The following is a 13,744-nucleotide window of genomic DNA, read 5'->3' on the forward strand; positions in this document are numbered from 1 at the left end:
GGGGGGGGGGGGGTAAGTTACACTGGCCCTGGAGCCCTGAGACATCACTGGGGGTAGACAACTTCTTGTGCTTTTTTTAACTATTTGTTTGTTCAGAACAAATAGCCAGCTATATAAACAACATTTGATTTGATTTTACTTTTATTCCAGATTGTAAAACTGTTACAAGTAAAAGTCCTGCATTCAGAATGTTACCAAGTAAAAACATACATTTATGAGCTTTCCAAATGTATTTAAAGTCCAAAAAGTAAAAGCACTGGACCATTTTAGAGTGTTCATTATGTTATTGATTGATTATTAATTACACATGGATTATGCATATGTAGGCTACATTGCTTCAGCTGGTAAAGGTGAAGTAAAACTGTACTATAACTACAGTACTTGAGTAAATGTAGCTACATTCCACCACTGTCCATATAGCTGCTGAAAACAAAACAGTCCAGATTTACTCGTACTGTCCCTTTGTTTTGCTTTCTCACTCCGGTTTCCCCCACCATCAAAACCATGTACTAAGGCCGGGCAATATGGAGAAACTCAAATATCCCAATTTTGTTGACCAAATACCTTGATGTTGATATTGTAATGTATGGGGTACTATTGGTGCTTTGACTAAATGTTATTTACACAATGGGATTTTTAGATAAACATTCTCCAAAAATGATTTAATGGCTTAGTGGGTAAAGGTAAATAATAAAACAGCTCGAACAGTCTGGTAAGTTCAGAAAATGACACCTTACTGTAATGCAGCCTGTAAAATCAGGTAAAGACAATACATACCATACCACAATATTACAATATATCCAAAATCTAAGATGTTATCTAGTCTCATACTGCAATATCGATACATTAATATATTGTCCAGCTCTAATATGTACTAGGTTTTCCAGTCAGTGCCCTCAGATCTGGAGTTGGTCCCCGGGTGCTGTAAATGGATGCCCACTGCTCCCTTGAGGGACTCGCTACATGCAGAGAATGAGTTACATGCATGTGTGTGTGACAATAAAAAAAAGTACCTTTACCTTTACAGGTCACCCAGGTTGACCATGAAGAGGATTGCACTGCTGTGGTGGGTACAGATCTGTCAATGGCAGACACTGCCCAGCTACAAAATAAAAACACTGAATTGAAGAGAAAACTGGCTTTACGGGAGAAGAAACTGGATTCTTAAGGAAAACACCTGCAAGATTATAAGTCTGGCAGCATGTCGGATTTTACTTAAAATAATGACAATCACATTCATTATGGGAAGTTTGGGGTCCCCTGCTGGAGCTGCTGCCCCCGCGAAGATGGATGGATGGATGGACATTCATTATTACACCGGTCTACCATCTGCCTCCGTGTTTTTCACCCTCCTCACTTACCTGACAACTAAATGGAATGCGTCCTCAACCATACGTACCCTTCATGAGCGGTTCCTTGTGGTCCTGATGAAGCATCGTCTAGGCTTAAATCTTACATCTTCCATGAATGGCTCGAGGTGATGGCTAAATAGTTCCAGTGCCTTGTCCGGTGGCAATCCAGAAAGGATATCAGAAGGAATCTACCCAACCCTCTTCAAGACTACAGCTTTCCAACATTTCAGATGTATGATAGACCGTAGTCAAGTGTTCATTCAGAGGCCAACTAGTTTGCAAACACAAGCAATCATCTACTCCCGCTGCAAGTCTTACATTTCTTACAGTCTTACATTTGAGAGCCACATCCGCCACCTGTAAGGTCTCCTTCCTCCACCTCAAAAACACCGCCAAACTCCGCCCCCCCCCCCTCTCCCAACCAGATGCTGAGAAGTTGATCCATGCCTTTGTCTCCTCCTGGTTGGAGGAGCCCTGATCCTCGTCGGGATCCCTGGCAGGAGCCCACAAAAGCTCCAGCATATTCAGAATTGCGCTGCCCGGGTCCTGACGAGGAGGCGCAAATATTATCACATCACCCCGGTCCTGAAATCCCTCCACTGGCTGCTCATTAAACAGAGAATTCAGTAAAAAACTGTCTCCTTACCCACCAGTGCATACATGGAACTGCCCCCGTCTACCTCAGTGAACTCCTCACCCCAAACACCACCTCACGAAACCTCCCTGAGGGGCCCCACAAACTGTGGAGATTTTTAAGAAGGGCTTAAAGACATTCCTATTTCAAAAAGCCTTTTAACAGTCATAGTTTTAATTTTAGTCTAATGGTGTTTTATTGCTATTTGTTGATTTTGTGATATTCTGGGAACTGTTTTTAACTCCTTGCTACTGTGGCACTTTGAGATTTCATTTGAAACGTAAAGGGCATTATATTTTAAATGTATTATTATTATTATAAGTCACATAATACTGTGAAGTTCCTAATTGGCATTAGTCCAACAGGGGCTTTTACATTTTTATAAGAGTCTGGGGGGTCGTGCTAGTGCCAAGGTTATTACATAAAATTCTGGGGTTGATTGACCCACTTGAACAAGGAGACCATGTGATGGCTGATCGAGGCTTCAGATTTCCTAAATACTTTGCCACCAAACGTGTCCGTCTCTACGTACCAGCATCTCTCCACGTACCAGCATCTACAAAACAACGGGCAGAATTAGAGGTGACACACTCTAGAAAAATGTCACGAGTGAGAATCCACGCGCAAAGGGCAACAAGATGACTGAAGTGTTCTCAATATTGATATAATATTGATAAATTGCCCAGCTCTAACTCACAGTGCTGTTTTCCTAATACTGCGGCCGGTAATACATTTGTTTGATATCATGTTTGCCACTATGTATTCCTCAGCCTGTAATCAGAACAGGTGGCTCAACCACAAGGGGCTGTGTATTGGCCAGTCTCGCAGGTGTTGTCAACCTAAAAGAAAAGCTTTTTTAGCTTGTAGTGTCAGAAAGAAGTAACATTTGCTAGATTTACAAGCAGCACGAAAACGCAAATGTTTGACAAAATAGGACTAAAAAAGGTCTTAACTGTGTCCATGCAGGTTTTGGTTCTGCATATTGACTTTAAAGGGTGTTTTGATCTCACCAATGACAATGCAATATCAAGTGTGAACTTTATATTTCTTATCTTCTTTGAGTTTCTTTTTCTATCACTACAAGTGAATTATCAACCTTTTTTTGAAATATAGACCTGTCCTTGTAGTTCCTTTTGAAACTAAAGATGGTGCGAGTTATAATATTTTTCATTATCATATGTACATTATACTGTGATGAATCAGTTGTCAAATAAAATGTCAAATAATAGTTATAAAATGCTATCACAAGTTCCCAATGCCAAGATGACATCTTCAAAGTGCTTATTTTGCTGAATGAACAGTCCGAAACTCAAAGACATTAGACTACATTTTCAATTATATAAAACAGAGGAAAGAAGCAAATTTTAACTTTTGAGAAGCTGGAAACAGAGATTGTTTTTTTGCTTGATGATAAAATCACTTTTTAATCAATTACCAACATTGTTGTTGAACATTAAAGAACTTTATTGACTGAAAACTACAGGCTACATGAGCCACACAGGAGAGTTTAAATGCGTCACTGGTGTGATTCTTTTCATTGGACAATGTGTTCCAAACGTGGAGTTGGAGCGGCAGGTGGAGCTGAATTACAGTAAAAGAAAGGAACAGAAGCTCATCCAGCCTACCATCTCTCCCTCCCTCTCTCTCTCTCTCTCTCCCCCTCTCTCTCTCTCTCTCTCTCTCTCCCTCTCTCTCTCTCTCTCTCTCTCTCCCCCTCTCTCCCTCTCCTACCCTCCATCACAATAGCCCGCCCCCCTCCTACACCGTCTGCCCGGGCGGGTGCACGAGCGGCTGCTGCGGCGCAGAGTCTCTCGCAGTCCCGCCGGTCGCCAGTGGACGCTGCCCGGCAGGCCGAACATGGCGGCGGCCCCGGAGGAGGAGGTAGACCGCAGACCTATCCGGAGGGTCCGGTCCAAGAGCGACACGCCTTACATCAACGAGGCGAGGATCTCTTTGCACCTGGAGACAGGTAGGTAGCCAGCCAGTGACACGGATGCTCTCCCACGTCATGTCTGGGTGTGTTTGGAGGGGGGTGGGGGGGAGATATCGTAGGGAATCGGTGGTCGCTGTGAGAAAATCTCTCCATCGTTTAGTGACAGTTCCCACGCATTAGCATGACGTTGGGCTTTCATTGTGCAGCTCTGACGGTATCCCATGGTGCTCAGCTGCACCTGGGTCGGCTATTTGGTAACCACACAGTGACTCACGCTCTGGGGAGAATTTCCCACGTAGAGGAGATGCTGTGTTTTTATTCCAGTTATGCATGTGTGACATGCGGTCTGCAAGGCTATACGGGAAACCTAATTATCCCTGTAGGACCATTGATTTGTGTTGCTCCAACCAGACTCCGCCTTGATTGTCGGCTGCAGTGAAATGCTGTGCAAACTTGGCCGCCTCCGGCTACTCATTTAAAATGCAGTTGTTGTTGTTATTATTGCATTTGGAGAAGGGTGAGGAATGCATGCGAGATCCTCGTCAAACGTGGTGGCTCAATCCCAGTTTGTGTGCACGAAAACAGGGTAGATAAGTTATTGTTTCCTTTGTTGCCATGGTCACGATGGTATGCTGTCACAAAGCATGGGTGGTCGGCATCATGGTATGGATGTACAGCCAGATCTACGTTCAGTTCGTTGTCTTTTTTTAAATTATTATTATTTCAAAATAACCTCTTTCCCATCCTCATTCCCGGGTGAAGCTGCTTTACATCCCGTCCGCGCGGAGCTGTCCTCGGCCCCTCGGTGCTGAAAAGGCCACCGAGCGGAACAGAGCCGGAGGATTTGCACGGAATCGGCATTCCTCTATTGGCGATCATCTACATTAGCCTACATATATGACAGGGCTTTCTTCTTCTTTTTTTCTTTTTTCTTTAAAGACCTACTGCATCTGAATTGTGTTCGACCCTCCCCCAGAATTGGCCAATGTGACAAACCCTAGTCACACACAGCCTGGCAGTCCAGGCTACAATCAAGCCTATATTTTCCAGATGCCAAATGTAGAACATTCCTCTGTCTGGCTGTTGTTTTGCTTTGTCTAAATGTGCTCTTTCCCACAACTGTTCTGCTAAGCATGCATGCTGGTCAGTAATTAAAAGGCTCAACACTGTTTATTTTTTAATGCAAAGGTATAACATGAGGCGTAGATTTATTTTAAATTTAGAGCTTCTCTTTTCTTTCTGCCTAATAAAAAGGTATAACATGTGGCGTAGATTTGTTTTAAATGTAAAGCTTCTCTTTTCTTTCCGCCTAATGCAAAGGTAAGAAATGTACAGTATGTGGAAAAGCCAGCCTTATGTAAATCTTAATGAGATCACGAATTACTCACATGCTCCCTCTTTTTTTAGCCCGCTTAGACCTTTATGAGTCATGGTGCTCAGACCTACCTGCTTCTAATCTCTCTCCGCTGCCCTCTCTCTGGCCCTCCACAAGCCTCCTCTCCATTTTGTTTCCTGTTTGAACGCAGCACCTCCTCTTAGCCAGATTAGCCGAGCCTCCCTGATATGAGTAGCACTATTGTTTCTTCGAGCTTTGTGGCAGGCTTTCCGTGGCCATTATCTGAATGTGAAGGGGGGGGATGGGGGTGGGGGTGCTGCTGCTCTTGGTTATTAAAAACAAAGCAGGCTGACTGCAGTTGCATGAGGCTGGTGTGGCAGCATCAAGAATCCTGTGGGCACTGCCAGCTTTAAGTAAGAAGAGGGACGTTTGTCGTCACAACTTTTTCTTCTGTTTTCTTTTCTCTCCTTCCCTCCTCACAGATTTTCTTTATTCTAATCTCATATGTTTCTCAACCCTCTTCTTACCCACTCCCTTTATTCCTATTTACTTCATCTTTGTGTGTTTAGCTGCTGTTGTTTAGCATAAAGTCAGCCCACTCTTTGCTTTGATGTGTGTCACCATTCATGTGTGACGAATATCCAATCCGTGCATGTGTAAATATGCATCCTTGCCGTGTGTGTTTGTGTGTGTGTGTGTGTGTGTGTGTGTGTGTGTGAGAGAGAGAGAGAGAGAGAGAGAGATGCTGGATGCATATGAGGTAGATATAGTGAATAAAGGTTTATCACCGTGACTTTTACCACATAGCTTGTTGTTCTCTTAATCTTCTGCCTTCTTCAGCCATTCAGTACTGAACCAGGATGAGGTGACACCACAGGTCGTTTCTTTGCTATCAGTGCAGAATCATAACTGCTAGTTGCTTTTGTTTTACTCAAGGCCTTCATTGACCTGATTTATTTGTATTAGAAACAGATTGGGGTGAATTAACGGAAATTTAAAAACATAAAACATGAATGAACTCACAGAAGTTGAAGTTTGCTAAATCTAATAAGCAGGGAAACAGCATAATGTTAAAAAAGACACATATCTTCCTTATCTGCTTGTTCGATCACTTAATTCAAGTTATATTTTGACTATTTAACGGTAAAATATTTTAATTAGTGCTAAAAATACCATCAGAGGGTGGTCTGTGCTAAAGAATGGCTTTACAAAGAATGTATCTTAATCTTGTCAGATTGCTGTTTCCTACTGACATTTATTTTTATTTGAACCCTGACAACAATTGTCCCCCGGCCTTAACCAAGTAGTTTTGTGCCAAACCCAAAACCTAACCCACGTAGGTTTTGTACCTGAGCCTAACCAATCTCACACACTCACAACACGGTCGCCTGAATCATTTTTGGAAGGATTCACGATGGCTTTGACGAGCGATGTTGTCTTAAAGATGGGGTGACAGAACAGAAAACACCTTCTAATTTTGGAAGGCAATGACAAATTATCTAATTTGTACTAGGGGCTGATGAACTCCAAAACAAATTGACGGACAGACAGCTGATGTGTTATGGCCTTTGGACTTTGGCTAATGTGTTGCCAAACATTTGCCTACTTATGCATCCACTAGAAACGGTGCAACATGAGTTCAATATGAGTCGGGTTTGTGTCCAACTGATGAATTTGAAAATTCAAATGTTCACTTTCCTTCTGGCTCTGTTTTCTCTCGTGAGAAATATATCTGGCTCTTTAGCTGCTACATGTTGAACTTTCTTCATCAACTGGTCTCTAATGTTGTCTTTCCACTGTCTGGTGCTGGACAGGTAGACTCCAGTGTGCTTTTCAGAGGTTGTTTGCTGAAAACGGCTGCTAAATACAAGGCTGAAATGAGTTTTGGACTGCAGTAAAACCAAAACAATAAGCTGAAAAGATCTGTAGAGTGTAAAAATATTCTGTGGGTTTCACACTATGTAGTTAAATAACTGAGTCTTAACACAACACATATTGATTAATTCAATGTTAAAGTGGAGTACTGTGGGTTTGAGCAATGATTTTCAAGTACACGCATTTGTAATAATGGACCTACTGGTCAATAATGGGTAAGGAAGCTAATAAGAATACCCTTAAATTACAGGTTCTTTTTTATGCAACGTAATGAGACCAGATCCATTTCAAAGTCTTTCTTTCTGCGTTCCTGCTGCACTCTACCATTTCGAGCCAGTCCAGATCCACGGCCGCACCGCTCCGCTCCAGCAACGGAAATCCAGGTCAGCTCAGTGAGAGCTTAGCGCTTCTCACAAAGACCAAGACGCAGGCATTACCACGCTCTCATTCAAACACAGAGAGCTCTAATAAAGACGTGAATGAAAGACTGAGACAGAGAGGTCTTAAAGGAGAGGAGGTGGAGGAGTAGGAAGAGTCTGAGGAGGAGGACAGGGTGGCAGGCTGTTTGAATTGTGGCAACATAAAGACTGGCACAGTGAAAAAGAGACAGAGCTGGCTGTCGTCCATAGAATATAGTGGGAACAGCACACACACACACACACACACACACACACACACACACCACCCCCCACTATCTGAGTTATACTCTTTTCTCTCTTTCTCATGCACAGATAGCAGGGCTGCACAATATGAGGAAAATATCTAATTGTGATTATTTTAACTGTTATTGCAATATGATTCATGATATTAGAGGGAATGATCAATTGTGTATCATTATTCTCATTTGCATTGCAAAATGTTAAACTTAAAATTATGAATACGTCATTTTTGCAAGTATTTAGTTTGAGGGATAGGATTTATAGGCTGGGCTGTATCTGCAGTACCACAATACTTAACTCAAAATGGTTTGACAATTATTTTACTTTTTAACAAATATTGCGCAATTTGAATATTGCACTAGTCCATAGTGTGATTTCAATATAATTGCTATTAATAGCGCAGCCCTAAGAGACATCCCCACTGCTATCTGCATGGTAAAACTACCTGTGCAGAATACAAAAAGGGACACAGGGAGGAAGCTTGAGAGCTTTAAATGCAGAGGAGTACTTCCTGCCATGCTTCCTCGCACCAAACATACAAAACCCCTCAGTCTTCCTCCGCTGGCACGCAGGTTTGTCCATTCAGCCCCCACAAGCTAACCATTGAGCCGAGAGAGAAAAAACTAAAACCAGACCCAAATTGACAATCAAAATGGTGGGAAAATAGGGCCGCAACTTACGATTATTGTCATTGTCGATTAATATGTTGATTAGTTTCACGATTACTAAATTAGCTGTTTGGTCTGTAAAATGTCGATCAGTGTTTCCCGAAGCCCAAGATAATGTCCTCAAATGTCTTGTTTTGTAGCATAGCTCAAATAGGATCCAGTTTACTGTCACAGAGGACTGAAGAAAATAGAAAATATTCACATTAAGGAAGCTGGAATCAAGGAATTTGTACTTTTCTTTCATAAGAACTGACATTGATTATCAAAATAGTTGACGATTCATTTAATAGTTAATAACTATTTAAACTAAATCATCAAATAATCTTTGCGGCTCTATGGGAAAGTCTCTTAGTTGGTGGGATGTCAGAGTACAGGAGCGCATAGAAGTGGGGCTTTCAAGGAAAACCCACTTGGATACCTGTGCACTGTTGTGTAACCTCCGTCTGTGAAGTGTTTTGTAGCATCAGTACATGACATTTCCTCTCTCATGCTTATCATGCTTGAGTTCTTTTTATTGTGACCACACAGAGATGCTGGAGATTAATTGGACATTGGATAGCTTTGTTGATGTCATGTGTTGCTGTAGATATAGGGCTAGTTTAATTATATTGGAATTAAAGATTGCAATGAGAGTACATTTTAGTTCATGACATTAGTCACAATGTCTTTAACTTGATACATTTGGCTTATCCCAGGAAGTATTATGTCTTAGATATCATTTGGTTGTACCCACTCACCCTCTCCTACTTCTCTGGTCCCTCACATCACATACTAGTAACATAGTGTTCAGGTCTTATTCAGGTCAGGCTCTATTTCTTGTGCATGGTGCATTCTGTGATTTCTTCAGTCTCCATCCCTTGTTGGGAGCCTACTGTGTTGTACTCCTCTGTGTTTTGTAGCCGGTCTGCGAGCCTCTCTTTGATATGCGAGTCCCCCTGTGGTAGTTTTAAGTGCCTCCCCTTGTGGTTCAACCTTGCTGTGGGGGGTGGCTGCAGGAGCTGTCCTCAGGCAGAGACAAAAATATACAACCAAACAACAAAATAGAGCCCGAGATGCTAGCCGCCTCAACGGTAGCGGTTCTGCGTTTCAGTGCTTTTGCGTTTGTTTGGTAGACTTCCTTTGTCTTTCCTTATTGCATTTCCTGTCCCTGGTGAGCTAATAAATCTCGAGACACATGGAGAAATAACAAGAGACCAAACCAGACACAGAAGCTCATGTGATAAGAAATGCCTGTTAAACCAGATTTGGTGATTTTCCCATTTAACTTAAGCTGCTTTTTTAATATGAACTTGAGTTTTGCTTTAAAGGTCCTGTGGCATGAAAATGTCACTTTATGAGTTTTTTTTCTTTTTACATTACCATGAGTTCCCCCAGCCTGCATATGGTCCATCAGTGGGTAGAAATGGAGATAGGTGTAACCTGAGCCCTGGGTATCCTGCCCTGCCTTTGAGAAGGTGACGGCTCAGATGAGCCGTAGTGTTGACAAACTGACCGAAGAGCTGGTTAATTAACCCGACTCGTGTCACTGAACCGAGAGAACGGAGAAGTGCCATACGTTTAAAGAACTGACTCAATCCTGTTTGTTTTTTTACCTCATTAAAGCCGCAGCACCGAAAGAGTTGTTGAAGAGTTGTAGATTGGAGACCACGCACCAGGCTACTGAAGCCTGATGGAACCGTACAACCGCTCGAGTCTAATGCTATCAAGCGGTGTCTTGGTTCTCTGCAAGTTCAAGTTATTAACCAAGCCTTGTTTCTAGTGCATCTTCGATCATTTTGTTCATGGCATTTGGTCCTTACGGGGACTTGATCCGGGGACCCTCAGGTTACAACCCAAATCCCTACGGACTGAGGTACTGCCACCCCACAAATTTAATTTTTTTATGTTAATTTATATATTTGTTATTTTAAATTTAGGCTCAATCAGACGTTTCACGGACTTTGTATTAAGGAGCTGGCAGGGTAAAGGCTGTTATGTGTCCGGTACAACTGATTAGGACATTTGCGTTCTCACTGACTCATAATGAGCAAGGGTCAATTATAGCAACAACTCAAACTAACTAAACCTAATTAATTATTTGTGAATTGATTAAGCCATCAATTAATTTTCTGCCACTGATCTGGGCCCGGGTCACAATAATTGATTACTGTAATTATATCACTATAAACTCATGTCGTATACAGCTGTGAACTACTGACAATAAATGTCAATAAATTCATGTATGAAATAAAAGGCTGTATGTCTCACTGTCCCTACTGGGTTCTCTGCTATTCTTTGACCGATATTAAAATGTGAAAAGGGTATTAAATCACATTTGCATTCTATGAGGTATTCAAAAGGTCTTTAAAAGCCTTGAATTTAGAAGCAGAACCCTAGTAATAATAGTATCACCTAGATGATATAAGAGGCTTTAGACGTCTCTCTAATTTTTCTTTCCCAGAGTGATGATGACAACAATTTTATCGACTTTTGATGTAGTTTATTCACTGGAAGCCAAGAGGAAGACACGTCTCTTAGCCCCATCACACTTCCTGTCTGTCTCCAGAACAGCCATGCTGTGAAGTCTGCTAGAGTTAGAAACTGGGAAGTACCCCAACCGCATTGATAATCAACTACAAAACACCTCCTCCACGCCTTAAGCCTCTTCCATCCATTCAAATACAAACAATTAACTTCTGTCACCCAGTAACACCCAGAGCATCTGATTCTGGGTGACAGAAGCGATGGGGGAAATGGAGGTACAGAGGAGCAGAGTGATGAAGATGAAATGGAAGAGGGAGCTGGTTTTAGGGCTCCACCTGGTCTCCACCTCTCCTGTCTCGGCGACAGAGCAGCACATTAACTTTGCATACCGAACCTCTGTCAGGACTCTAGCTAACAGTGCGGGGCCTAAATTAGCACCAGCATCGTCAAGGGCCAGAGGATGATTAATACTTTCTTCCTGATGGAGATCAGATGGGATGAGGAGGTGATACTGCATGTAGGGGTGATGGATGTCATCAGAAATAGAGAAGAGGGAAGATCATGTGGTCGTCCAGTATGACAATTAATCAGAAAGACGGAAAATGATAATGCATTTCTTTATTTAGGATCCCCATTAGCTGTTACCGTAGTAACAACTATTCTTCCTGGGGTTCAAAAAAAGGTTAAACAAAAGACTCAATGTTACATTAATACTTCCATATTATTAATACAACAAAATAATATGAATAACTCCACATTATCAATAATTGTAGTTTTACGGATAATTTCTGGTGACCCCCGTGCGTAATGCTGCATTAGGGCACTGCTGGCCCTGCAGGAGGATTACGCCAATGGCAGAATCAGTAGAGATAGAAACTGCAGAGACCATGACAATGACTATGCTGATTTAAAGTCCCTAAAGCTGCGCTCTTGGGTCTATGTACTGAATTGGGTCCAGTAGAGAGCGCAACGTGCCAGAACCGTGCCTTCCCGGTCTAAATACAGGTCCTTGCCACTCTGTGGGCAACCGGGTGTTTCTAGAGGGAAATGGCCAAGAGCTAAGTGTTTAATATACTGTAAATATGATATATAATCCTCAACTTTGTCTTCAAGGCTTGGATATAATGTACAGTTCTGTTAAATCTTATCATATACAGTATGTCTGGTATATTGAAGCTGTCCCCGAGGGCTGTAATGCCGTTTTGGAAGGGATTATTAATACAGGTAGTCTATAAATCAGGTTTCACTACACTGTGCGAGAACAGGCCGCTATTATAATTCAATTTGCAGCAATTCTCGAGCGTCTGAGAAGTTTTTTTCTTTTTTTCTTGATGATTTGGCATTACAAAAGAACTACCAGGGTCATTAACATACTGATATGCATTCACGAGGTGCATTACATTGACCTCTTATGGTTAAAAATGGGCGTGTTCAGGGAGGGATAAGAGGCGGATTCACGTACGCACACTTGTGGGTAATCTGTGATCTATAAAGGGAACATTGCTTACAGATGTTTTTGGCTTTTGGGCATTTTTCCTTGTGTCATAAATGAGACCCAAGGTCTTTCAGGATACTGACAAATGACTGCAAAGGCTCACTGCTGTTCAGCTCTGGTAGAAAGTAATTCCAATAAAGTCTTTGGATTTTTTAGAGTAACTTTGAATTTGTTTCTGGAAAGGAACGTTCGTCTCAAAGGGTTTTCCAATGTGTACAGAACACACAAGTTTAAAACATGTTTTAACCTTGGACCCTTTTAGTTGGATATGGGAAAACTGGGAAAACCGCTCAGAAAGAGTAACTAAACCGCAACAGGTGCTGCGTGTATGTAGCAGGCAGAAGTTGCATTGGTAGAATCACAAGAGAGAGAGACCCACAACAGTCATGGCATTTGATCAGTTATTGTTTAATCATCAGAGATGGGTAATATCTGCTGGATCCAGCTTCTAAATTGTGAAGATGTGTTGCTTTAGTGTGTTTTGTTTATTGTAAATTTATGATCATTAGATTTTGGACTGTTGGTCAGATGAAACAGGACATCTGGAGATAGCGGCTGTAGCTCTCATTCCTTCTGGTGGACTTTTGCACTCGTTTTCACCACATTCAAAAGATTTTCCCATTGAGATGCTAAAAGCATCTGTACAGCTGAGTGAAACTGCAGTCTGGAAATAATTATAGGTTTATTACTATGAGTGACATCTTATAAATTTCACAGCCGTTTCATCCATTAGTAATATCAAAATAGGAGTTGGTGCAGTGCTGTTCTGTAAGTGTACATGTAAGTTAAACAGATTCAATAAAAGTGTAACTTAAAACCTCAACACAACAGAGTTACAACATGACCCTAACTGAAGATAAAGGGTAGGCTAACTACTGTTTTTTCACCATATTTTCCTATATTGTTGTGTTTCTTGGGCGCATAGTTTCCGTCCACGGGGGTCATAAACATGCTCATGCCATACATCATTTGAAAGCTTAAAGTCTCCTGATTCCATCGAGCCCACACACAAAGCAATAAGTTGACTCACAACAGTTATAATCATGTTCTGAAGTAAAGAAACACAGAAAGATTTGAGTCTAATCGAGTGTGCGTTTCCTACCTGTCTCCTCGTGTCTTTAATCACAGCGGTGAAAAATCGCCAAAAACCTTAGTTTCCTGCATCGAAAACACCCTAAGGCAGGGGTCTTCAACAGGGGGTCCGCGAGCCCTAGGGGGTCCGCGGAGTTACTGCATGGGGGTCGCGAAAGGTTTGGTTGATTAGACTTTTTTTTATATTCCCCCCCCCACCCTGCAATTTTTTCCACTAATTGAAATGTCTTTAAATAC

General features: G+C 41.9%; 1 protein-coding gene and 2 long non-coding RNA genes across 3 annotated transcripts in view; 1 reads left to right on the forward strand and 2 right to left on the reverse strand.

The window, feature by feature from the left end:
• Positions 1-5,314, reverse strand: part of LOC117951037 — a 19,506-nt gene extending 14,192 nt beyond the window's left edge. The window contains exons 1-2 of the long non-coding RNA XR_004658034.1: positions 5,304-5,314; positions 4,822-4,829 (exon numbers count right to left, since the gene is read on the reverse strand). This is a non-coding gene — a long non-coding RNA (uncharacterized LOC117951037). The remainder of the gene's footprint in view (positions 1-4,821; positions 4,830-5,303) is intronic.
• Positions 3,723-13,744, forward strand: part of phactr1 (phosphatase and actin regulator 1) — a 38,574-nt gene continuing 28,552 nt past the window's right edge. The window contains exon 1 of the mRNA XM_034882519.1: positions 3,723-3,955. Coding sequence (XP_034738410.1) covers positions 3,844-3,955 — 112 coding nt within the window. The 5' untranslated portion in view covers positions 3,723-3,843. The remainder of the gene's footprint in view (positions 3,956-13,744) is intronic.
• The window catches only part of LOC117951038, a 20,723-nt gene continuing 14,901 nt past the window's right edge, over positions 7,923-13,744 (reverse strand). The window contains exon 4 of the long non-coding RNA XR_004658036.1: positions 7,923-7,994. This is a non-coding gene — a long non-coding RNA (uncharacterized LOC117951038). The remainder of the gene's footprint in view (positions 7,995-13,744) is intronic.

The sequence above is a fragment of the Etheostoma cragini genome, chromosome 9 (assembly GCF_013103735.1).
Source record: "Etheostoma cragini isolate CJK2018 chromosome 9, CSU_Ecrag_1.0, whole genome shotgun sequence".
Taxonomy (NCBI): Eukaryota; Metazoa; Chordata; class Actinopteri; order Perciformes; family Percidae; genus Etheostoma; species Etheostoma cragini.